The 26993-nt window shown below is 40.8% G+C and overlaps 1 protein-coding gene across 3 annotated transcripts in view; it reads right to left on the bottom strand.

The window, feature by feature from the left end:
• Nucleotides 1-26993, bottom strand: part of vmp1 (vacuole membrane protein 1) — a 53931-nt gene that overhangs the window by 16556 nt on the left and 10382 nt on the right. For all 3 annotated transcript variants that reach the window (XM_018755238.1, XM_018755237.2, XM_018755239.1), the window contains 5 exons: nt 26354-26464; nt 14651-14821; nt 11752-11883; nt 4130-4210; nt 3524-3640 (listed from right to left, as the gene is read on the bottom strand). In XM_018755238.1, coding sequence (XP_018610754.1) covers nt 3524-3640; nt 4130-4210; nt 11752-11883; nt 14651-14821; nt 26354-26464 — 612 coding nt within the window. The remainder of the gene's footprint in view (nt 1-3523; nt 3641-4129; nt 4211-11751; nt 11884-14650; nt 14822-26353; nt 26465-26993) is intronic.

Here is a 26993-nt window from a genome sequence, read left to right as displayed (position 1 = left end):
GGTTATGGAGGGAAAAAAAGATGATGAAATCACTGGCTGGTGGAGTCACGCAAACGTCTCACAGTTGCCCAGAAAAGTAAACCATTTTCAAAGATATACTTGTTGAGTCTACTTAACATAATTTTGATTACTCACAGTACCAGACCGCACAAAGCACTGACCATTAGGATTTTTTTAAAAACTAACAACTTGTTAATCCTTCATTATGCTAAACCCCCTTCATTTCTGAAATGAGAAGAATGAAGATATTTCTTCCCATCATTTAAATCCATAAACAAGGAATAATTAGGTGTTTTCCATGGGAACAACTCTGATCTACTGTCAGTGTTATTGTTGGGGCTTTGAAGGTTTCGGGAGCTAGCTTTAAAGGCTTATGCCAAACTGAAGGAGAGGAATAAATGATCACTCTGAGAAGGTGCAAGGATGAAAATCATGTCATCTTTAACTGAAAGCACAGATGAATAGAGTAGAGGTACCATTCAGAAAAAATATTAAAAGTACATTTTAACCAGTGTGTTAATCACAGGAAGCTGCTTTGACAAGCAAACATGTGCCCTTTGCAATTTCAGGACTATGCATAAAGGCTTGACTTTAGAGGTGGTATACGGCAGTATGCTCCAACAGGACATGTTGAAAGTTTCCCAAAACGGGGGGTGGGGGGGGGGGAATTAATGCAACAGAACTGAGGTTAAATGTATAAAACTGAACAGGTTTAACACATTAATAATGACCCAAACATATCTGTGAGAACATAACAGGCAGACTGAATTGCTATTTTGTTCACATTTGGATGAAAGAAATCTTTCAATTAATTTTAGAACAGGTTTGAAACTGATAACAACTGAGAGTAACAAAACTGTTTGTATATGGTGAAACACTGATGACAATGGTAGTGAGCCAGATGAAAGTTGAAGGGGAAGGAACCTGTATGTTCGAGAGCACAATGACTGAAGTACAATGAGTGAAAGACTGGTGAAAATTTTCTAGAAGAATTGAACTTTTTTGATTTCTTTGGTAAAACTTGTTCTTACTCCCAGGGAACATAACTGAACCTTAATGCCTAAAGCTCCCTGTCTGGTTAAGCAATGTAACACATACACAATGGTTACACCTTTAAAATAGACCAAGCTGTAAAAAGTTATTTCATCACAACATAGATGTTTAGTTTACATAGCACTCTTCTAAATTCAAGCTACACCTTGAGAATTGCAGAAGAAAATTAATTATGCCTCTAACCTGCTGTATTTTATATTTTAACATTGAGCCAATTTAAGTATGCTTCACCTATGAATTAAAATATTGTTTTAGCTGGATAAGACAGTGAGCGCTGGTAAGAAGTGTGCCATTTGCTACATGCACCTATCCAACATCAATGGAACTGGTGTGTCCTTTCACAGTGGGTATCATCTTTCTGTTCACACCTGTACTGGTCACCAAACACAGCTCTGAACGAGTACTGTCTGGAGAAGTGTGAAAATACTCAAGGGCATTGTTAAACCTTATCAAAGAAGCTCTTTCACCTTCTCCTTTAAATTCATTCAAGTTACAATAACTTTTGTCATTAATTCTTAATCCACTGTATTGTGTAAAATTAAATAATTGTATTTGAGGCATTTCAAAGGGGAGGAAATAATGTGAACCACAGACACATTATAATCAATAACCCTATTTTTATATAGGGCAAACCTGCACCCACCCTGATCATAAATCAATTAAGAGGGTGGAGAAAGAATTAAAAGAAAAGAGATAAATGAAAACATTCAGAGACATGTAGATTCCAGGTGCTGTTAATAAAAATTCAAAAAAAAAAAGACACACACCTAAACATCGCTGGGGGTAAGGTAGAGCAATGTTTTCAATGTATAAGGAAGCATATACATTTCCTTATGGGGATATGCAGCAGGTAAATGTCTGTTTCCTGTGTTCTGGAGGGATTAAGAAACAGCCTATGTACTAAGAAAAGGCTAACAGAATTCCATATCATTATAGTCACTGTGTGTCATCCACTCGGTCTGGGGCACACCTCGAACCCACGCTTGAACTGGCAGAACAATACAGCAGAGTGAAGGCCATTTTCGGGCTTCCTAGCTCCTGAGAACCCCTCAGCTAACTTACTGCCTGGATTTTCCCTGGTGGTCAGTAGGTATACTTATAGCTCTATAATAAGTTCTTCATTATGGTAGCCATTAGTTGACTGTCTTCTTTGTTTGTAACAATTTTTCTTGCTGTATGCCTGTGTTAAAGCGCTCTTTGTCACTGCGTGAGAGGAGCGCTCTACAAAAAATAAAATAATAATTTTCCCACCTGCTCCATTTCGCACAATGTAACAGTAAGGCACTTCAGTTTTTTTTCCTGACTGTGGGTTAAAACTCAAATTAACATTAAAAACCAACAAGTGTTAGTCACCCACATGAATGGTAAACAGGGCAAACTGTACAGATACAAGTTTTCATTGTTTTCTTAAAACATGAATCCTGGATAACAGAAAGGAAATGGATGGATGAACAGATGTTTCGTAACAATTCAATGTTCAATGTTAGAGACTTACATCTGAAAGGAAAGGAATCATTTCCTGAGGTGCAAAACAAACTCAGTTGCTCACATTTTAACATTTTATCCTTTAATCAAAAGATTTCTTATAACTGCTAGGTTTCTAAAGCAGACAGTGAGGGTTGATGGAATTTGCATTTATTCACTTAGCAGACGCTTTTGTCCAAAGCAACTTACAACGGATACTATGTAGTGTTACTAGCCCACACACCTTATTCACCAAGGTGACTTGCACTACTAGATACACTACTTACAAGGGGTTACTCATCCATGCATCAGTGAAACACACTCACTCCGTGACACTCACACACTACGGGGGAACCTGAACAGCATGTCTCTGGACTGTGGGAGGAAACCGGAGAACCCGGAGGAAACCCACGCAGACAGGGGGAGAACATGCAAACTCCACACAGACTGAGCGGGGAGTGATCGAACCCACGTTCTCTCACACCACCCAGGCGCTGAGACAGCAGCGCTACTCGCTGTGCCACTGTGCCACTTTGTATTTATGTTATAATGCAAAGACAGGCAAGTATGTTTCCTCTGTGTAAATTCAACAATATTCCAGTTTCTCCACTTTCAAAAGTATGCAATATTTATTTTCATCCTGGAATTAGTCACCTAATGCTGAGAGTAACTATCAGGACATTTCCTCAGAACTTGCTAGCTCTACGCCAGCCGCAGGACTGCAGCAAAGTTCACAAAATGGATGACCAGAGGTGCACGTGAACAACACAAAATGGCTCCTCTGGGAAGGATTTTCTGTAATGATGACTTATGTCAATATGTTTTCATGCCCTGAATTATCCTATTTTTAGAATGTTAAATTTCTAACTTGGATAAACTGTTCACTTACAAAAATGCATAAAAATGTTATTTTCAATCCATGTGGAACAGGCATCAATATCACATATTTATTCAAAAAGACATTCCGAAGAGAAAAAAATCCTATGTTCCGAAATAATTGCCTTACCTGGATGTGCATTTTGATAACTGCTTTTCCAATAAGAGTTGCACCAAAGAAAGTCCAAAAAGGCACAAGAAAATGTCCACAGGTTATTCCAGCCAAGTCAAACAGAGGGTTTGGAATCTGCAGGGAAAATAAAAAACAAAAACTTAAAAAAATGAAAAATACTGCTGAAAGGTAACAGGCTGAAATTAAAAAATTCATTGTACATTTCATTTTTTTAAATAACTTACTTTACAACACTACAACTACAAAGCAACACTCAGACAAAACAAAGAATACTGATATCTTAAAAATCGAAAAGTTAACATTTATGATACTCCTTAAAGTAAAATCCAGCAAAATACTATTCAGTGTTTACATTTTAAGATCTACTATGGTTTCCAATTAGCATCAGATTTATTGAAAAGCCTATAATTAGAAAAAAAACAGCATTCCATTTATCAATTTTTACCACAATAGATTATTTAATATTCCATACCATAACTTTCTTCTCAGAACATACATTCTAAATATTCCTGTACCACATTTAAATACTTCTTATTATAATGAAGCCTAATATACAAAGACTGATTGACAGTTTTTAAGTTTTAATTAAAAGAGAGAACTTACAGAAGCACAAGCTAGAATTCCAAAAAATCCAACTTTCTGCACCATTTTTTGGACGGCAAGTTTCGCTTTGGTGGCAAAGTCCTGAAGACAGAAAAAACATCAATATTTTAATTATGAATATTTAAAATGACATTTATGTTTGTACATATTTCACATAATATTGCCTGCAAGGCAATATTCAATTATTTTCAACTCAAGAAAAATAAGTAATGCAGCTTCTTCAGAATGAATGCTTCATTTTATAAAACATACAACACAGTCATTTAACATTTAAGTGTTAAACAATTCTACTGTATACAAAACTATCAAAAGATTGAAAATTCAGATGTCACATTTTGAAGTATTAACTTGTTATAAGATGTTAATGTTTTGACAAGGAGGAAACTTCTTAAAGCATTGTGCAAAAAGCAATAACGGCATTTCTGTAACTGATTTACAGAATATGTTAAAGACAAAAAATGACCCATTTAAATAATTTACTTCCTACAAAAATAACCTCAAAAACAACATTTGAACACTACTGATGCTATCAAAAAAAAAAATAAAAAAAAAAAAAAATAAAAAATAATAATCTTCCTTCATTTTATTCATCGGGAATAAATTCATTTATCATGGGAAACCAAGAAGAAAAATGCTTGATTTGTTAAGGTTAACACATTTAATAAGTAATTAAGATTAAAATCCATGAGCTCACAACAATATTTAAAATAACTTTAAACATTTATAGCAGAAAACTGACAGACTCAAGAAAGAAAACCTTTAAAACAATACAGTTCATGTTTGATATTTAGAGAATGCTTTTGACTATATTTCCCCCCAGAGTCTGAGAATGCTTAGACTGCATAACTAAAATGTACGCTTTAATTTGAAGTTTACAGCACTTTAAAAACTAAAAACATTGTTATAGTGAAAACAATATATGTTCCCTTTCTTTTACATTTTAAAACCCATTTCAAATTTGTCGTATGACGGGTATATATATTTGTTTTAAATGCAAATAGGTGAATTAATATAGAAATACTATAAAAAATTATGAAATTACGTGCAGGTCCATTACAGAGAACTACGTGTGTTACAGAAAACACAGTAAAACAAAAACATTAAAATCGGTCTACATTAAAAAAAAAAAAAAAAAAAAAAAAAAAAGTCCAATATAAAATAAAGATGATGAAAGCAGAATAAAAATTAAAATATTTTAAAAATGTATTTGATTTTATGTTTAGTTTGAGAAATTGTGATGAAGTCATGTTAGTGAATTTTCTAGACATTTTTTGTGATATTAAAAACCTTTCAATTGGTTATTTGATTAACCCTTTCCTCCCATTGTAACCTTGAAACATATGAAAGACACAGCCATATAAAATGACCTTAAATGGTAAATATGAGGCAGTTCTTTCATGAGGAAAACAGCTGCTTTGCTGTGAGACACACCTCAGTCATGGAAGCAAGTTTGAACAACCTCAGGTGACAATTCAAATGCTTAATATAAAGTGCTAAATTTTGAACACAACTCTGAACATTATTCTTGTGCATACAAAAATTCTTTACCCCAAATTACGACTAAATTCTTTACAAAACAACCTGTTCATGTGACTTCTCCCATTCAGCCAGAATGACTGAAAAATTACTACAGTGCGAGTCAACTGAGAGCCGTTATTAACACACAAACTGATCTTTTTCTCTCAGAAATAGATGGACCCTTTCTGAGACTTACCCCTTTGAGACAGTTTTGAAATCCTCTAGTTTTGGGTGTGAAGAAAACTGGACAAGATCAGATTTCCTCATCTTTCCAGTGAGTCAGAAACCTTTGTGATTCTTCAACTTTTCCTTTTGTCTCCATCAGCCCTACATAGAAGTTTTTTTAGGGAAAATTCTGTGCCATTCATAATCTACCTTTGCTGGGAAGAGGAGGGTTAAGATGTTTTCTAATGACATTGCAAAATATTGCTCGAGGAAGCACCAGGAATGACTAGTTCAATAAAGTCGGGACTCAAATTCCAGAAAGAAATTGCCATATGAATTGGGGGGGGGGGGAGAGAGTATATGAACAGATAAAAAAAAAAAAAAATCACCTAATTTAAGTATAGAAAATATTGAAAAGAAGATTAATCCTTAGGTAAGTTTGCTATGTCCATTAAATGTTTAACATTCAATTAATTATTAAACTGTAGAATTAGAAAAATAGAAAAATCTAGGATCTGAGTTTACTGAAACTGCTTATGAAGTAGACAGAGGCAACTCGGTATTAAAATATCACTATAACAGTTTGGCTATATTAAACAATAAGGAGTGATAGAATTAATGAGTTCAATTACAGTTCCTACTGTTTTTATTATTATTCTTAAATTTTGCTTAGTGGATGTTATAAACTTTAAGACAACTGCTGAGCACTGACTGCACTGGAAAATAAATTGTATAAACCAATAAGATTTATAATGCTAAAAACTAAGAATCTCTTAATATGTTTATATTCTATAAAAAACTAAACTTCAGTATGTATCACTAACTTCAAAAACACACCATTTCAACAATTTCTCAAAGCAATAACAGATGAAAACATTTTTTTTTTTTTTTTTACATAAAATCCATTGTACTTCTGGATAATGAATTTAGTTGAAGGTAATTTTCTATAACATATTGTGCTCATTGTCCAATTTTTTATACAATACCATTTACAAAATGAAATCTTTTAATTAGATTTATTTAATTAAATCTTGAAATAATTTGTGCCAAACTGCAGTAAGCAAAGGGAAGATTAACAGTAAATGTTTGTCACTGTTAAATGATACTGCAATAATATTTCAGACTAGACCTCAATTTTAAAGCATTTTCTAAGTATAATAAAAAGCGTAATTAATATTTAAGATCATCCAGGAGAAAAGTAACCTTCAAAGATGACGATTCATTACTTTAAATCATTAAAAGGACAAAACATTTTCAGAGTTAAACAAACAGGAATATTTAATGTAGCACTGAGCAGAATATCTTGCAGTCTAATTAGGTCTCCCCTCTTACCGATGAAAATTAAACAAGGATTTTTCCCCCAAATATCATACTTTTTTAAAACTTCAAAGACACAGTAGGCAATAGTAGCAATGTGCTGGTTTCATAGCATGTTCAAACCTAATATGGACATGAAGAGCTCTTGTAAAGATGGTATTTTTGCAAACAAGCCACATTAAGCCGAGAAGAAATTATGGGCCGTGAAGCAGTGGTGCAACTGAAAGTCCTCCCTCACTGGTTCAGATTCAAATTTCTGCCATCTGATGAGAACCAATCATCTTCTGAGCTTCAGCTGTAACTTGGACATGTGAATTATTTTTGATCTGGGCACAAAGAGAGTGATGCCAGTGTGTGGGTTGAAATATGGAATATGTGCGGTTTTCAGCAGTGAAAGCTGCCAGGGGGTGGGGGTATCAGGGGAAGACTTGGGGAGGGGGGGAGAAAAAAAAAAAAAAAAAAAAAAAAAAATGGGTGGGGGTGAGCAACAAATCACTGATTTCACTGGAGAGGGGGGAAAACCCACGGGGAGATAACAAAGACATACCTTCTTTCTTTCTAAACAACAATCACCAATTCACTCAAGGCAGGTGCCATGATAAATGTAAGACAAGGAATGCAAGGGTCATAGGGCAGTATTTGCCACAACATACAGATGGTTTTGAAAAGGACATTTAGAGGATCATACAGTACACCTAGTGATTGACCATCAACACTTGCAAATGCCTCATTTCATGAACTGAGGTACAACTGATAAAAACCTCTCTTTTATTTGTTTGTGCTTGTGGAAATTTACCAACTCCCCAGAATGTCAGATCCCCTAAGGAGAGGGCTTAAGAGCAACTGGATTTAGCAGGTAAGAAAGCTCATCACTAAAACCACAGAATCATGATCACGGTTTTAAAAAGGTGCTTGTAAATTTACCTCAGTTTTTCCCATACAAGGTTTACTGTATTTTAAATAAATAAATAAAAAAAAACTGGAGAACAAATGTTTATGAAGGCCATGTCTTTGTTACATTCCTCTTTGCAACTTTCCAGCTCCAATCATGCTGCTAGGGGAAATGTATAATTTTAAGTTTGATCCAACATGTCAAGGTAGCAACACATATGTGGGACTAACGTTTTTATAACCAGACGTTCTGTAATTACTGTATAGACAGAAAATTCAGTAGTTTAAATACCGACTTTGCCATGAAAACAACAGTGATGCAAATAGAACTATGTTGGGGTGTGTATATTACATTTATTTTTAGATATAAATAAAACATGCTCAACTGTAAGAGAAATCATCTTAAAGCAGTGTTTCTAAAACAAGTGTCTGCTTATTCTATATTCAGAAAGAATGTTGCTGGAATATGAAATTAGTATTAGCAGATCTGCAGGACAGATAAAAACTGTAGAACAAAATAAACACACATAAAATTACTTTTCTGATGGTTCACTTTGCCCTTTCCTGTCAGAAAACTCTTAGGCTGCCAATGGAACTGGAAGGTACATGTGGACCAGGAGGCAACTGGACAGTTGGAACCGGGAGTTAAACTGATCATTAAGGAAAAATGTGTACATATATCACGAGGCCAACGCCCTCGCAGTGTTTTCTGAATGAAACGCTTTCACAGAGACTTTTTTTTTTTTGGATTGGCAGAGGTTGATGACAAAGTTCATCATGTTAACCCCTTGTAGGCCACTGCACTCTTCTCTCGCAACAGGAAGGTGTACTGATTAGTCTTCTGATGCAATCAAAGCTGTAACTTGTCTATGAAGATTCAAATCTACTATGGGGGGCAGGGGGGTGGAAGAGAAGCCTCAAGAGTCCACGTTGACAAATTCTTTAACAAGCTGTGGTTAAAGGGAAGCTGGTTTTACTCTGAGTCACTCTTTTCAAACAGTTTACTGGAAATAAAGAGGAGGTGGGGGGGAGGGAAAGGAGGGGGAGTTTTCAGAGAAGTCATGTGATGAGTCTGGGCAAACCACAACCCAGCAAGGGTTCACTGGAGTAGGACAGAGGAGTGAGGCACACGCCCAAAGCAGATGGTTCTTATTCGGGTTACAGGAGACCTGATCCTGGGAGTTGGCACTCAAGAATTCACAGACTTTTAACCCCTTTCATGCTGGCACAAATTTGTCCTCCAGGAAATGTTCTTCTTCTTGACACACCATCACTATCAACAGACGTTAGCTGAAGTAATTTTAAATTAAAGAAATATTTAATTAGAGAACTTTGACTGGTTAACATCCTGGATGCCTCTATATTTAGCCCCATCTGTTTTCTGTGGCACCAGTTTTTCCACAAAGGATAGTGCTGGATATGAATGCTCAAACTAAATTAACCCTTTACACTGGCAGCAGAATTGAAAAGCATAAGCACGACACCCAGTTAACGGTTGTGTTTCTTGCCATCATGGTCCATGACCAGTACTGAAGATGCTCTACCCCTTGGGCCAAATATTGGTTTGCAGATGAGCTATGCAGGTCCACTACGCTTTGCAAGGTACCTTCTTGACCTACATCTGTACGATCGAAAGGAAAACCAGTCCTTATTCCGAAAAAAAAAAAAAAAAAAAAAAATTACGTTTAAGACAGTCTAACTTTAACAGTTGCACATAAACCAAAAAAAGGATGCAAAAACATAAATCCGAGCAACAACTGCCATTTACATGTATGCAGCTTGTTCACACCCATAACTGTAATCCATGGCGAAAAACCAAGAGTGAATTAGTAAAATTAAATAATGAAAATCATTTCATCTGTTTAATATAGCTGGCTTTTTCCTCTAAAATCCTTAAAACCGGAGCAGATGCTACAAGTCGTACGTATGTACGCAACGATGGTCTAAGAGACGAAATGAGGTCCCAACTGCATACATCCCACTGGAGAAGCTTCCACCATCAGTCGCGTACACTAGCCGCAAAAAGGAGAGGTTTCCGAGTTGCACATGCTCTGCAGTGCAAAAAACCCACTGCCAAATGCGGAGCCGTCCATCCGTCTACATGTGCACACGAAAACAGACCGGAGAGGGGAGGGGGAGCTCCAGACACCAGTGCAGCCCCACTGTTGAGGAGACACTGAGAGGAACGCAGAGAGTGCTAAACATTCCAGAACATCTCTCCACTACACAATGCTTTGCTGAGGAAGAGAAAAATCGAGGGGAGGAGGAAAAAGAGAACACCTCCAGCACATACGAGCATTGAGAATGAAGAAAGGAAATAAACACATTGATAGTGTTATCCCTAATTCTAGGTGGTTCAATTGGTTCAGACCTCTTCAAGGTTCTCCAGAAAGATAAACATAGGGGGCTCTTTATACAGGGATTCCCGTGACCTAGTGTGATTTCCTGATGAGTGTGCAGCATCCAGATGCGAGACGGCTCAAATGTACCTTCTAGGGACAGGCCTACATGCTTTGCCAACTTTCTCTATTCCCTTTGCATTAGTAATTAACTACAGGTACACCAAGTCTAAATGGGTCTGCTATTCCCAAATAAGGGTTTTAGTTTAAAAAAAAGTTTACCCTCATAAGGATGGCCTGGCATCCCGTTCAGGGTGTGTCCCCTCCCCCTCCAGCCTTGCGCCCTATGTTGCAGAGTTAGGCTCCGGTTTGCCGCGACCCCGCTTGGGGCAAGTGGTTTCAGCCAGTGTGTGTGTGTGTGTGTGTTACCCTCATAAGAAACCATGTGCACATATGTAACTCTGTGCACTGAACACTAACAATGAGTGGTATCTACCTGTCAAAACTGAGGGGCTGCATGGTGTGGTAGAACTGAGGCTGAACACCCTACCACTTCTTATGGTATGAGAAACTTCTGGAATGCAAAAGAACTGGTTTGTGAAAATAACTTGTGTAAGCCCAATAAAGCTGAAATTCGACGTGTAAAAGTGAAACTTCCACATCATGGATTAAACTATGGTATCTTAAACGGGGGGAGCGGTGGCATGGCAGGTTTGGGCGGGTCCTGCTCTCTGGTGGGTCCGGGGTTCAAGTCCCGCTTGGGGTGCCTTGTGATGGACTGGCATCCAGTCCTGGGTGTGTCCCCTCCCCCTCCAGCCTTGCGCCCTGTGTTGCTAGGTTAGGATCCGGTTTGCCACGACCGCACTTGGGACAAGCAGCTTCAGCAAATAAGTGTGTGTGTGTGTGAGATCTTAAAATAGGGCAGCATTAATTGTGTATAGAATATTGTAGGGGAAAATTCTTTACTAATTGGGAAAATACAGAAATAATTACTTGCAATTGAGATAGCTCATGTAACTTTTTAAATTATCTCTGCGGACTAGAGGTCTTGCTATTTTCCTAAGTTGTATCTCCGTTGTGCTCTTATATTGTCGCAGGTGCCTTTTACAGTGTGCCAAGGAGTGTACAGCCTGTACAATGGAGCTAAGTGACACACACAGGCCTCATGGCCTGCAAGGTCCCTCTCAGGGAAGTTACTCACACAGATTTTTGTCCTGTGCATCCTGGAGATTGTGTTGTTTTTGTGGATGGTGGGTATGACACACGCATACCCACCCTCAGCCTACTCAAAAGGAAGTAGGGTAAGTGACACAACGCCCGGGGAGAGCTAAAGGAGTAAAACCCTGTGAACATTTGTTCTGGCCAACACTGGTGAGGGAGCAGCATTCTTACTTGAGCAGTGTCTGCCTGTTCCAGCATCTCTTCAAACTCCTCGTAGTCTTCATCGTCAGGTTCAGCCCCTGACAGCCTGGCAGCCCGGGCCATGAAGTATGGAGGCAGTTCCCCAATGGCCGTGCCAGCCCCCTACAGAGGACAAGCAAACAGAAGCAGACAAGTACAGAATATCAGGTGCAGTACTGCAATAAGGAAGGACACAGGCCTGTGAGCTGAGCGTCACTGGACTTGTGATCCGTCATTGTTCTAAACAAATTCCCCTGAAATTCAGACACACGCATCATCTGACGGAGACCCACTACAGCCACTTCCTCCTCTATGTGTCTCCTACAGACGCCTGGTGGACAGAACAGGCAATGTGTAAAAGGCCAAAAAAAAAACAGTTTTGCTATAGGTCACTGTGCTACCCACAGGAGACTTCTGAAAAAAAACTAGAAATAGAGAAAACTGAAAATCATAAACCTTGAATAAACAAAGTAAACTGAATAATGTTAAGCACTTATTACAATATGGTGAAATTAAGTTTCCATTAATACATATCACAAACTGAAATCCATCAGTGTGTGCTCCTAGAGCTACTAGTAATGTTTTTTCGTAAGTTCCAAACTGAACCCATCAGCCTGCCCTCTTCTTTCTCAGAGATCAAAAGAAAGGAAGCTGGCCAGACGACAGGATGGGTAAATCAGGCAGGTGAGGATTTAATGCAGAAATGAATTTGAGGAAAAACCACAAACAATTGGCAAAAGGGCCCTCTTACTCCTTACAAGCTTGTGTTTCATTCATTTAGCTGACACTTCTCCAAAGCAACTTACAGTGCTAAGCTACTTACCCATTTATACAGCTGGGAAATATTACTGGACCAATTTAGCGTAAGTACTTTACTCAAGGGTACTAGAGCTGAAGGTGGGATACAAACCTGCAACCTTTGGGTCCAAAGGCAGAAGGTCTAACAACAATGCTACCAGCTGTTATCATATAGGAGTGAGGTGCTTGCTAATGGGGACATCTGCATGTATGTCTGGGACTTTATTTTAGCAAAATAATAAAAAATTTCACTAAGAGGGTCACTGAGCTACAGAGTCACAAGCTAAAAGGGTGGTTCCAGAAGACCTAAGGGAGTACCTTGACAGAGCAAAAGCAGACTCCCACCACCACGCTTCCTGAGCTCACCAAACAAACAAAACAAATTGGCTGTTTGGGGGAAAAGTCTATTAAGGGTAATGTTTCAGGCGCAGAGAACAGAGCGTGGGAGGGGTGGGATTAGTGCAGACTTCCAGTTCCTCCCGTCAGCACGAGGTGCTTTGATGCAAGCAGCCCATTTGCTCGCAGTGCGGTTTGTGGCCCTTAATCACCGGGCAGCTGGTCCATTCATTCTGGAAAGAGTGTGCAGATTTGTATGGGGGCAGAGCCATGCCACCTGCCCGGTGTGTTGGAACAGGCTGCTCCATTTCCCCAGGGGAGGCAGAGGGGGATAGGTTTAGGGAAAACCAATCCTCCTGCAGCACCACAGGGCCATCTCTCAGCACTCCCCTCCAAAGTAAAGATCTGCCCACTGTGGGCAAAAACAAACAGAAATGAGGGTAGGAAGGGGTGAAGGGAAGGTTGAGACAGGTCACAACATAGCTTAGAAGCCTTCTCCTCCACAAAAAAGGGGAGGCACCAGTTATTGTTGGTGACTGTAACACAACCTTTCTAGATGCTGTAACCCTGGTAGGTGTGGCAGAAACATATTTTACCTACAGTCATCCTGGTGCTTTTGTCCCCAAGAAGAGGGTTACTGATGATCTGTTCTGATGATCCAATTTATGCAGCTACTCGTGTGATGTACATTTGTTCATATGGTGGAAAGAAACTAACTGTACTTAAGAATCACGTCTGTACCTAAGTGTCTCTTTCAGCTAATGTGGGACAAGCGGTTTCCGACAATGTGTGTGTGTGTGTGTGTGTGTGTGTGTGTGTGTGTGTGTAATGCCCACACTGCATGTAGCACAAACATTTTCTGCGAGATGCACGTCACTTTGGAGAAAAGTGTCTGCTAAGTGAATGAAGTGACCATCGAAATGACTGTAGCTCTTGAGGATGAGGCAGGGCACCAGGTCCACCTGTAGTCGTTTGAGGCGCCCTGCCTTGAACCAGCACTCTCACACGGGGACTCCCTATGCCATGTGGAGGCAAACAGAGTGTATGCCCTTCAGCACATCAACCCCCAAGTCTGGCCTAACACCAGTCCATACATTACCCAGTTGACAAAGGCCGACTCTGAGAAATTAGTAACGTTTTTGAAAAGTGAAGTGAGTCTTCCGCAAAGCGAGCTCCGCTACACACGAATCCACTTCTCAGGTTTGCAGTTACGAGGAAGAGCAGATGAATAACTACCTCAAATGTGGTGTGGGGGGAATGCACATCGTGAGCAAAACTGAAAACCAGCTTGCTGGGTTTTCTTAGTAGGAGACTGCACTCAGTTTTTTTCTATATGACTGATAGCACTGTTTAAATTCACAATTGGTTAAAGCACTTTCAGAGCTTCTATCACTGCAGAGGATGTCGCCAGACCGTGTTGATACAAGAAGACTGAACACGAGAAATAAAGTGATACAATGGCATGGAGCCACGGAGATCTCTCAGTGCAGGATTTAATGACCTGCAAATAAAACCAACTGTACTGAGATTTCAGCAAAGATGGAGAATTGAAAATAGCAGTTCATATTTAAAAGAGTACAGGATCACCTGCACAAAAATAATGCACAGTTAATGATACTATTTACATACGCGCAACATGTAGTAAATTTGCTGTATGCTGTGGTACCCCTCAGGTGTGGTTAAGGCAGAGGTTGCCCTGTGGTTCAACACATGGGATGTGCACAGGGCAAATGCAGGTACAAATGCTTGTACTCACCCACATGCAGGCCTCCAGTCGGACCTTGGAAATAATGGCCCAAAGGGAGATGCTGCCCTCCACTGCCACCTGCTCTGGGGGGCAGATGATCTGGTCAGGGTACGGGGGCTCGGGGAAGTCCACAGAGTTGCACTCATAGGCAGCCAGGGTAACTGAGGCTATGTGTGGACCCTGGATGTGAAAGAAAGCAAGATGTCAGGTTTTTCCACTTGTGACACAGAGCTAATCTCATGTCCCTGAAGATGCAGCTCATTTGGCTTTCAAACAATACTCCACTAAACATGATAATTCTTCTTTCTTTTAATTATATACTTTACATTTATATTTTTTCATTTAGCAGATACTCTTCTCCAAAGGGACGTACATCTCAGAGAAAAATTTATAATTTACAAAAAAATCCATTACAGCAACAAAAACAGAAGTCTGGATGTAGACACATGATTCTAGAGTACAGTCCATTTGTCACATACCACCGTGTACACCACTATACATCATTAGCTACATACAGGGTTTTTCAATTATTAAACAATTAAAAACTAAACAAATAAACATGCACGTGTTTGTCAAACACTTAGGAGATATATTACACAAACACACATAGATAATACGGGACACAAATTCCCAATTCAGAGAAAACACAAACACCTGCATTGGCTCCATACCACTTTCTGTTGGGGCGAGAAGTCTGTTCATAATTTGTGCACAAATCAATGTCAGCGCACTTTTGTCTATAGTTTTCTTGCACAGGGAAACCTCTCCCCCCTGGAATGTCAGACAAATCACATCATTCTTTGCAAAACTGATCACATTTCCATGCCCACACATAAGGACAGTAGACCGTTTTCTTACACAACCATTAGTAAGGACAATTTTAGAAACCTCCTGACAAGCATTCTTTAGTTTGGGTTGTGCTAAAACATACAACAGAGAGAATCTGACCTCAAAAAAGCCAAACCTGCACTGTTAACTGCTGCAGAGGAATACAGGCAACACTGCCAATTAAAAAGGAAGTGAGACACACATCTGCTGTGTGTAACATCTCCCCGTTCATACAATGTCACCACCAAGCATCTGCTATGCATCTTCGTAACTTTCTGTTCCAACTGCTAACCAGACCCCCCTCCTCATTAGAACACTTCAAACAGACACATGCGCACGTAGTTCAGAGAGAACCCACTCACAGCCACCAGTCACAGTGTTATGTTGCTTCACTGTTGTACTAGATCATGCACAAGAAGCAAGGGCCTTTGGCCTTGTGCCTTGTGCAAACTGCCAATGTAGGCAGAATACAGCAGGTTCAAATCCTCACAGTGACTGTATTGCAGTAGCTGCCACCTAGGTAATTGTGGCTTTGCTACCCCTTGTCACCCAACGAGTACACTATGCACTTGGATAAATAAAACTGTTCATTTCAATAAATTAAAGTAATAAATAAAAAACCCTGAGCTACAGAGTGCAGACAAAAATTTCTGAATCTGAAGAAAAGAACACACCACTTCAGAACTCTGCCATTATAATCATTATAATTTGCTATTTCCTTAAAAAGGCACCAGCAAAACTTGGGTGAAACAAGCAGCAAATTTGGTGATCATGTTGTAAATAGCACAATACGTCCCACTATGTCACTCAGCAGCTACATACACTCCCAGAAGTCCCTGGGTGCTCAAACTGTCAGCCAAAGGGCCGATTCAGAGGACAGAGTTACACAGCACAGTTTTCTCCACCCCCCAAGCCTCTAGTTCAATTTTCTTCCTACATTTACTCATTTAGCAGACACTTTTCTCCAAAGTGACATACATGTCACAGAAAATACAGTGTGTACATTAGCAGAAAGAGACAGATGCAGAAGTGATTCTTAAGCACAGTTAGTTACTTTCCACCACATGAATCAATGTTTATCACACGAGTAACTGCATAAAGGTTTATCTGGGCATAATGTTAAAGGTATGATGCATGAATATTTACACTTTACATGAACTTACAGCAGGAGATCATGGACGAAGTGAGCCTGGAAGAGGTGAGTTTTCAGACCCTTTTTAAATGTGAACAAAGATTCAGCAGTTCAGAGTGAGAGGGGGAGGTCGTTCCACCACAATGGCGCTAGAACTGTGAACCTTTGTGCTTTACCTTTTGTGCATGGGACCACCAGGTGGGCAGATGTGGAAGATGTCCTGTATCAAGAAAGCATATTTGAACAACCTGGCTGTCCATTTCAACGTCACACTTCAAGCAGCGCCTTCTCTTCTTCAAACAGCCTCCTCAAGTCTTATCCTTTCATGTCACGTTGGCGAGTCACGCGACTGCAAATGCAACTGGCGCCCAACTCTGCCCCCCATTGTCAAATATTAACCGCATTGCTTATTACCGGGGAAGAACTCTGAGATCCGCTCGAGCAGATAATTGACAGCAAATCTGGTCCACATGTCAGAAATGCCATCAGTCCATGCCATCTGTGCGTTTCCCTATTCCAAGGATATGTGTGGGGTACAGGTGAGGCCTTTCAGTCACCAACCATACAAACTGTCCAAATATTCATATTGCCATTGTGTCAAATTCATCCCAGTTGTCAAATCTGAGCTTCCATTCGCACAAGCAATGCACAGAGCAGAGACCCCAGCATACAGAGACCTTAGGTGTGACCGTTTTCACATGCAAATGGCTGCCATTCCCCTCCAGCTATCGTCTTCATTAGTCAGGAGTGAAAACCCTCCCCGAGCTCATTCTACAGACATCTCAGACTCAGATCCATCCACACTCCACAGTTTACAGTTCAAGGGGCGCTGCTTCGCAGGAGGGGTTTACCTAACAGCTGGAACGCCGAGGCAGGCTAACGCTGCGGTTGGGCAGATTGACTAATCAGGCCTGTATTGACACCACAGCTGACCAACTGCAAACTGAGCAACGTCCCAAGTCACACCCTTAAATATAAACTGAATCTGACTTTTTCACATTTTTTTGACCGACACATACATAACCAAGACATGATGCCAAAAAATGAAGTCATTACTGGGGGTGGTTATGTTCCATATCTGAAATAAATTAGCTGTAATTCTAAAGTGGGAACATGGTTTTGGACCCCCTATAAGCAGAAGGTTTTAGAATTCAAGAGTGTAAATAATTTCCACACAGGGGACCATTTAACCTTCCCATCCTTCCTGGTGGAAAAATTAGTGAATTATGTCAGCAGCTGTAAGCTTCATAAAACAGCATAATTCCTCTTTGACAATAGCCATCTGCACTCATACCCAGTCCAAACAGCCTGGACAACATTATAATGGTTAAAAAAATAGCTGAGAGTTTTGTGGCACACCACAAAACCAGCAATACACAGCGAAAAAACAAAAGATCAACAGCGCTTTGTATACATTGGTGATGCCCCTGAAACATATGGTACCCTGAGAGATTAGGCAACACTTATGCATCCTTCTTCAGTGGGTGTCCTGCTCCCCTCCCAGGTCCTAGCAAAAAAGCTTAAATGTGTGTGCCCACATAAATGTATACTGCACCCCGCAAACCCAAACTTTCCCTCCCCCAATTCCATTGCCACTGCATCAAATAAATACAGGAAAATTGACATCATTTATTTGGTTTGAGGACAGATTCCCTCCATAATGCTTCATGTGCTTTCAGCAAAGACAGTCATGAAACAGGAAAATGTAAGCTGTGCAGACATGTGGTTGGATACAAACGAGGAAAAGACCCAAAATCTCTCTCAGACAGAGACATGTTGTGAAAGACGCTATACAACTGCATCGATACATGCATTAATTTTTTTTAAAAACTAACGCAAAAAATGTTTGCTATTAAGAAGATTAATATAAGCAAACATGAATAAGTCTATTAACTCATTTAACTGATGTCTTAGCTCAAGGTAACAGACAATATTATGTTAATGAAACACTGCTATATATCGGCCTTTCATGTTACAAATGCTGAGCTAAATTTTCATAAGAATACTTTCCTGCTTATGTATTATATTTAAACAGCAGCCATCAAACATCAGTAAAACATACCCAAAGAAAACAGGAGTGTGGAACCACCTCGATTCAGCTCGGAGTGCTGGTGATTAAGAACACAACAAGTAATGTTACACATGTTTATGGGATGAATTTGCCATCGAATAGGAATTTGGGGAGAAAATTTTAGTGAATTTTCACGTACCAAGTCAAAGTATTTATTACTGCTATAAAGATTTTTTTAAAGAACAAACTGTAAATAAATCAGGTACATAAGCATCATTAAGATTTTATTAATTTCGCAGATGATAAAGCTGAAAGTAACTAGAAACTGAGGAACACTGCACATGCTTATGGGATTATGCATTGGGCAACATTCTGGACTGAAAAGAAGGTTGTAGAGATTAGTTTTTTTTTTTTTTTTTTAATATTCAGTCATTTTAATTTTTTTTTCTAGCCACATTAAAATTAAGTTACACTGCAATAGACTGGTGTCCCATCTAAGAAGTAAGCTGTCTCTCACCCTTTTACTCTCTACACAGGATGAGCTCCAGACAACTGTGACCCTGCAATAGACAAAGAGATATAGCCTTACGCCTGTGTCACTGCATGAGAAGGGAGCGCTATAAAAAACAAATTGAATTGAATACAGATAATGGAGTGGGAGATGGAAGAGTGGAGTTTTTTCCTCCTTTTTTAAATACATTTTCTATAGCGTTATTTGAAGATTTTGGATAACCTAACCTGTGAATGAACTGAAGGATGCTTGCATTATTCAGCTTTTATTGATTGCTACTTAGCGGTAGAAGTGACAGTCACATACAAATCAAATTCCGAACAGATTTCTGGCCTCCAAATGTGTAAATAAGTTGAGGCAATAGTTTATTCTTCATTTTTCAAATTGCCAATACAAGTTCTAATAAAGCATGAAAACATTATGTATGAAACACTGAAAATCCCTTGCGAGTTCTGTGACACAGGCATGCAGTTTGAATGACCCATGACCTTTGATAGAAGAGAATGAACTCCATCCTACTGAAAGAACCTAGTCTTCTAGCTGGTGGGTATAACATAACTTTTACAGGAGGAGACCTGAACACTACAACACTGAACATTAGACTACCATATACCATATGAATAAAATATCTACATCTGTGTGCCATCCAACCACGTTCTGCCATTCTCTTGTAATGAGCATAATATTTTGGCAGCAAAAGGTGATTGGGTACCCCTTAATTTCATTTGTAAGCAAAAGCTTGCAGGTTTAAATCTCGGGAGAAACTCAGACACCGTTCCCATGAATAACATTGAGGCTGAACCCAAGTTAAAATGTGTTTGTCCAAAGATAAAAGCATCTGCTAAGTTAAATGATATCGGTTAGGACTGGTGGGGACCAACACATGTGGCCTAATACATGAGGCCTCCATGTGACCAGCTGGAGAGAGACCAGAGGAAAGCCTGGATGAAAAGCCCGCTGAGCCTCACTCTGGCAGTGCCGCTCATGATGCATTCCCCGCGGTACACTCCACGTGAGCACAGATCAAGGAGGGCCCGACTCCACACTCAGGCAGTACAGTTTGGTTTTGAGCTGGCGTACAGCAGCCGTGTCGGGGCTGGCTGGGGTTACGCTTCAGCACAGCTGCACTGACCCCATTTCAGCTTTAACCCAGATCTCTCACAAGAGGATGTGTCAATTCAGTCAGGCTCTTTTCGCTGCTCCTTAGCCCTGCTGCCAAACTGCTGCTCAAATAGAAGCCAATTCCTTCTGTCAGCAAATGACCAGAGCAGCTTATTTCAAAACAAGGGACAAAACGATCTCACAGCTGGGGGTACAAGGGATGAAGCACAGCTATTATTTCATTCACATGTCTAAGTGTTTTTTCTCCCCAACTCAAGTGCATCCACAACTTGCAGACGTTTATGCAGCGTCATAACCTACACCCGAATGTAGGCATCTATGCCCAGAGACCAGCACAGGAGAGTTAGAACTTTATGTGTGTCCCCATTATGGTCATGCAGCCTTTTTGAGCAGATCCAACTCATGTGGAAAGTAACAAACTATGTTTACTTAAGAATCACATGTCTGCAGCCATGTCTCTTTCTCTTAATGTAATGCACAAATTGTATTTTTGCTGAGATGTACGTCGCTTCGGAGAAAAGTGTCTACTAAATGAATAAATGTAAATGTTTTAACCCCAACAGCGTCACATGCAGACACTTAGCAAAGCTGCAAGCAACAGCCAGGAGTCCCGAACAGGATACAACATCAGAGAGTCGTCCTTTCTGAAGGCGGTCAGTGAGGAGAACATTTCTGTTACACACTGTACTGTGACCCCCCCAACTGCATGGAACGCAGAAGTCACCTTTAGCACAGAGAGAACACCTGCCCAGTCTCCACCCCGCACCCTCCCAAGGTATGACACATCCTATTCTGCTCAGTTGGGGTTTCACAACTCGTCAGGTAGATGCAAGGGGAGGAAGGAGGAGAGGGGGGAAAAGAGTGAGTCACTCCTTCTCAACAACCTCTGAACAAAAGGGCCCATAGAAGTGAAGGGTTGCATTGTATTTGGGTAACTAACGGTCGGTTGGCCTTGGAGCTGCCACTGAACATGTGACTCACACCACCGACACACAGCGTTCGGGCAATGAGGCCATCAGGACACCAGTTGCCCCTCCCCCCAGCCACAGGGCTGGAAACAAGTCTACCGAACGTGCAATCGCCAGTGACCGAGTTGGCCGGGCCGAGAGGAAGTGGGAGGTGTGGCGCAGCAGCGATCGCAGCAAGAACCGAAAACCATGCAGCCACTGGTCACGTTGCCCAGAACCGTAAGCTCTGGCCATGGCAGTTGCCAACAATTAGAGTTGTGCTAGGGGCAATTACCAGCAGTGAAATTTCATTTCAAAGACTCTCAAAGGGCAATTTTGCATTCTCTTCAAGAGACCAACATGCTATTTTAAAATCACTTAACAGAGAACCTTCTGTAGGTTTCTTTTACTTAGTTTATTTTCGTGGTTATTCTGAGAACAAGGGACAATAAATCACAGTGCCCAGACAGGCTACAAACTCCGTGCCTCTAGCACAAATGCAAACACTTTTTGCACACAAGACATTCGTAATCATCGTAAAACTGAGACAACTCAGTTCTGGGAGTCATGGGGGGGGCGTCTGTAACCAGGAGAGTTCACCATTTTCCTCCTTTTATCTTTGATATGTGTGCATTTTATCCAGACCTAATGACCTTTTAATACCTTTTTTCTTGACTATTTACAGTAAAGTACAGCAATTTTTTAGTGACCATAATTGCTTAATGACAACACATTAACAGAGTCTTAATTTAATAGTAAATGCATGAATACACTTCCTTCAACAATGCTTTTCTTAATGTTCCCAGTCTATGGGGCCCTGCCGTGCCCAACGCATGGTGATGAAGCGCAACTCAATGGGGCTGGGGGAACCAGCACAGGTTTATTTCATGTAGGAAGAAAGTGTGGCAACTTGCACTGGTCGTAATTCAAAAGAGTGAGTTGAGAGGCCCATGTGGAACACCTCGGCACACAGCCTCCCAACAGCCCAGGATGGGAATCATTGCACTGCTGTCTGCACTCGTGGTCCTGGCACCTCCCTACCCCAAACATGATTCAGCAGTTCACCTCTTCAGTGCCTGCTCTGCTTTGGTTTCACCTCCGCTTCCCTGGTGTTCAGAAACATGGGCTTATTTGTACCTTTTTAGCAAAAATGCTGGCTGCCAGAACAGATGCCAAAGAGCAGAATTGCTGAATCACATCTTAGAGCATCTCTGTTTTGACTGCCGCCATCCTGTCTCACATGCAATCAGACACACACACGTACCCCTTCCTGCTGTTTTGGATTTATGTGTCTCTCTGGTTTTTGGTGGGTGGTGGCCTCTCACTGCTGTGTGGGGCAACCTCAGGGAGACTGAGGGGGTGCGTGTCTGTGTTTTTTGGAGTGGGGGAGGGGCAAGACGGCTAGACCCACCTCATGGGACAAGTTGCTCCTCCAACAGACAACCTTATCCCTCCTACCCTCCTTCCTTCCCCAGCTGACCGTGGACTCCAGAGGAGCTCTGTGCAGCTCTCAAGAGGACAACAGCCCACCAAGGGGGAGAGATGAGATTGTCACCAAGTCTGCCCATCAGAACAATGGAATCGCTTACTCCTGTTGAGGTCCATAGGGAAATGTCAAAACCATCCTTATAAGTAGTTTAATCATACAGCAACTGTGAAGAATTGATGCTTCTGCTGTCAGTCAAACACAACTGAAAGTTTCAGGGCAGCAGGCAGGTGGTATAATGATCAGCTTGAAGGCTGCAGGGTCAGGTCACCAAGAGGGCCTCTGCTCTAGGACTCATGAAATAACAGACTCTGCCTGAATTGCTCCAATAAAAATATCTGACCATTTAAACACCACTTGGAAAGCAAGCAGAAATGAAGCAATAATCTTGATAAACCCAGTGGCTTTGTTCAGACACAACTGGGTGACTTGTCATCCAGCTAAACATAGCAACAGTGTTATGATGAACACCACAGTTACACTGAAAAAAAATGCTTCCCTTCTGGAAGAGACAGGCAACTATTAGAGGACAGGAAATTTCCTCTGCATGTCTGAAGGCTAAATTGGCATGGGACTGCTCCTAACACATGTCTTTCCATGCCAGCGGAAGCAGAGTTCTTGCCTGAGAAAAGGTGTCGTCACTCACATACTGCGTGTTCTCGTTACTGGCCCTTGTGCTGATCCTGGCCACTGGCTGGCTGTGTACCCTTCCCTTTTCTCTCTTCATTAAGGGATGTGCTGCACTTCAATAGGCAGGTAACCAAAGGTGAAATTAAAGCTTGCAAGCACTACACATCTCTTACGTGAAGGGCTAGGCAGCAGCACAACGTTTACATAGGTACGTGTTCGGCTAGTTTGGCCAAAAGTTACTCTGAAGAAAGGTAAACCAAAGCCTATAGTTCATAGGCTGTTCAAGCACTGAAGGATGGCTACTGACCGTGGCTGGAGAGACCAGCTGAAGGTTTGTCCAGGGCCACTCAGGGGCCTCATCATGCACTAGGATCAGTTTTTCACACTTCAAGTCAAGTTATTACATGACAGTCTCCATCCTTTTGAGAACCTGAGACTTTTTGATGCTTGCAGAAATGGAGGAGAAAACCAAGCAATCACAATGACAAGGAGACTCTGTCTTAGCATGGTGTTTAAAACCAGCAGTGTGTGATGCAACATGTGTGCGATGCAACATGTGTGCCCTTGAACACTGCCTTTTTGACCAGAGGGAGCCAGTCTGAGTGACACAGAGGCTGACAGCACAGGAAAAGGTCACCATCTAGTGAACAAAATGAGTAGAACAGCAACAATAACAGAGTATATCCTAAGATGTGAGAAAAAGCAAAGAACACTTTCTGGAAAGGGGGGGTGGAATTCAAATAACTAACACCACAAAAATACAAGCATCAGTTTATACTATCATTACATCTGCAGCTGAAGTCCAATCCTTGTTCAGCTTTACCACATGATGTACTGAGATTACACTGAGCTTTAAGCACGAAATATTTTTAAGGTGTCAAACAACTAGAAGCAAAAATGGAGTCAACACAAGAAGTACAAGTATAGCTTTTAAAAAAAAAAAAAAAAAACCACTTTCAAAAGCCCCAAATTCCAAAACTAAAAGTTTTATTAATAAAATAACCTAGAAGGCAAATCCTTACAATACACATTAATAACACCTGGCGGTTTTTTGTTTTTTTTAATGTGGACATCTACACACATAAGAACCTTTAATGTATAAAACAATGCAAAGAGTCAAAAGTTATGTCATAGCTGTAATAATCCACAAATCACATGTCTTCACAAGTATAAATATACATAAATATGGAAGTGAATGCACTTGTATTCAGTTTTATCCATAGGGACAGCAAAACAGATAAAGAATCAGCTACGATGCAAAATTGTGACGCTTCTGAAGACAAAACAACCGGAACTTTGGACTGGAGTTGGCAAGTGACGCCATGTGAGCAGTGGGATGGCTGGGCAAAGTACAAATTACATTTCCGGGGTTACTGGCCTTTAAAGGCAACAAACGACTGCACAGAAAGATGGCCACAAGAGGGAACTACAAGCCTGTATAATATCACACTTGACATACCATCTAAAGGTCTCTTGGAATGTACTGGTTCAAAACTCAAACTCTCTTAACTTGAAAATGTAGTTACCATTACTTTTAATGTTAATTGTTTTTTTGCATTCCAGCACCCCCAAAACTGACACACATTTACACTAAAATATCACAAAATCCCATTAAATGGGGCAGCTAGCAGTGTAGTGGTTAGAGCTACTGCCTCTGGACACAAAGGTCGGAGGTTCGATCTCCAGCTGTAGTACCCTTGAACAAGGTACGTCGCCTAAATTGCTCCAGTAAAATTACTCAGCTGTATAAATGGGTAAATAATTGTAAATAGCTTAACATTGCAAGTCACTTTTGGGGGGGGGGGGGGGGGGAGAGTTATGAGAATAGACAGACAACTACTTCGGCAGTTAACTTTAGTTACAACATAAGACAGATTCCTCTCATTAAATTTAAATTTATTTTATGACATTCTACCTGCGCTCCATCGGCTTTTGTAGCTGTTACATACCATACATTCACAAACACGAATACATACAATACTGTGTTTATGTATTAATTAAACCTTTCATACCAAAAAAAAAAAAAAAACCAGAACATTAAAGACAGAAGAAATGTATGAAAACAATGCAAATGAAATTACACTCACTGGTGTCCCAAAGCACCTGGGCGTGGGTTCAATCCCCATTCAGTGAAGAGAGTTGACATTTTCTGAGCATACTTCTCACTGTGCATGAGATCCCACCCAAAGACTTGTGTTTCAGGTGAACTTGTGTCTAAACTGTACTGTATATATGTGTGTTTTATATTTCTTTGCTATATAGATGGCTGAAGGATAATATATAGTTCAGTGTATTTAACATAACATCTAAACTTTGGATAAAGGGTGTCAGATAAATACTAGTCTGTTGGGAGGTGTGTGAAATACAAATTTGGTCTTTGTAAATATGGAGATACCCCTACTTTGGTTTAAAAGGTGTATCAAATGAAAGTCAGCATAAAGTCAATTTCTTGTAAATCGAAAGGGGTGTAAACTCAGCCATAACCACACTCACCAAAAACAAAATTAATATGGTCTTTAATGGATTCCAGCATATTCCTCTTGTAACATCATAACCATATGGCAGGTGTTAAGCTTAGTGTTGATAATGTTCTCGGCACAATGTGCACAGTAAAGACTAACAGATGTTTCAGGGGCCATGATTTCCAGAACTAAGCCCAAAGACTGTCAGCAAGACTTCCTGCAACATCCTCTTGAGGAGAGCGGGAACCCCATACCCTGGCAATCACAAGACAAGCTTGAGGCACACCTAGTGGTGCATCAGAGAATTTCAATACCTCCCACCTCCCTTGTGACACCCTTTTTAAGAACACAGACAAATACATTTTCCACCAGGGTAAGCAGCCTGCTGAAGCAGCGCCAATCCTCCGCATTCACGTTGTTGACAGCTACCACACACAATACTAACGCAGAACCCACTGCCTAGACCAGGCAACTCCAACAACAATAAACAGGGACAGCAAGAACAAAGCAAAGCATGCACGTGTACTGTGCGAGTGTGTGTTGGGGCAGTGAGCTGAAGGCGACTGCAGTGGCAGGCTCTTACCAGGTACAGCAGGAAGGTGTGAAGGCCTGTGCCAAGGCCCACTGAAGAGAGGATGCCCAGGCCTACCCAGTAGGCACACCACAGGAACTTCTTCTCCAAGTATTGTACATACTGTGGACAACACACATACACGAACACAGACACACACACTTAACAGTGATGGGGGGGCCCACATTCCAAATTCAGAGTACTTGGAAAGGAGTGCTACAAAGAGTGTTTTGTGCAGATATAAGGAAGGGAAGGCGTGGGTGTGAGGCGGGGACAGCTGCAGGGCACGGCAGTGTGGCACTGGGTGCATGAGGGTCATGTCAGGGCACCCAGAGCTCTTACGAAACTCCAGGCAGGGAACAGCCCGTACTCCCCCTCCTCTCTTTGCTCTTGCCTGAGCTGACACTTCCCCTGGCTGATGGGCTTCTATTATAAACATTCATGGTTTTGATTAGGGGGGAGCGAGGTTTGGCCGCACGCTCCATACAGTGGGAGGGGCAGACAGGAAAAAGCAAGAAGCATGCTGTTTTGCTTCGTGCTTTATCCTCAGACAACCCTGATCTAGAGCATCAGCCTGTGACCAACTAACAGGAAATAAAGTAGTTGCATATCAGCCCGGAACAATAAACGGTGAGGGTGAGAGAGAGAGAGA

This window comes from Scleropages formosus, chromosome 4, assembly GCF_900964775.1.
Source record: "Scleropages formosus chromosome 4, fSclFor1.1, whole genome shotgun sequence".
NCBI lineage: Eukaryota > Metazoa > Chordata > Actinopteri > Osteoglossiformes > Osteoglossidae > Scleropages > Scleropages formosus.
This window is presented reverse-complemented; position numbering and strand designations above follow the sequence as displayed.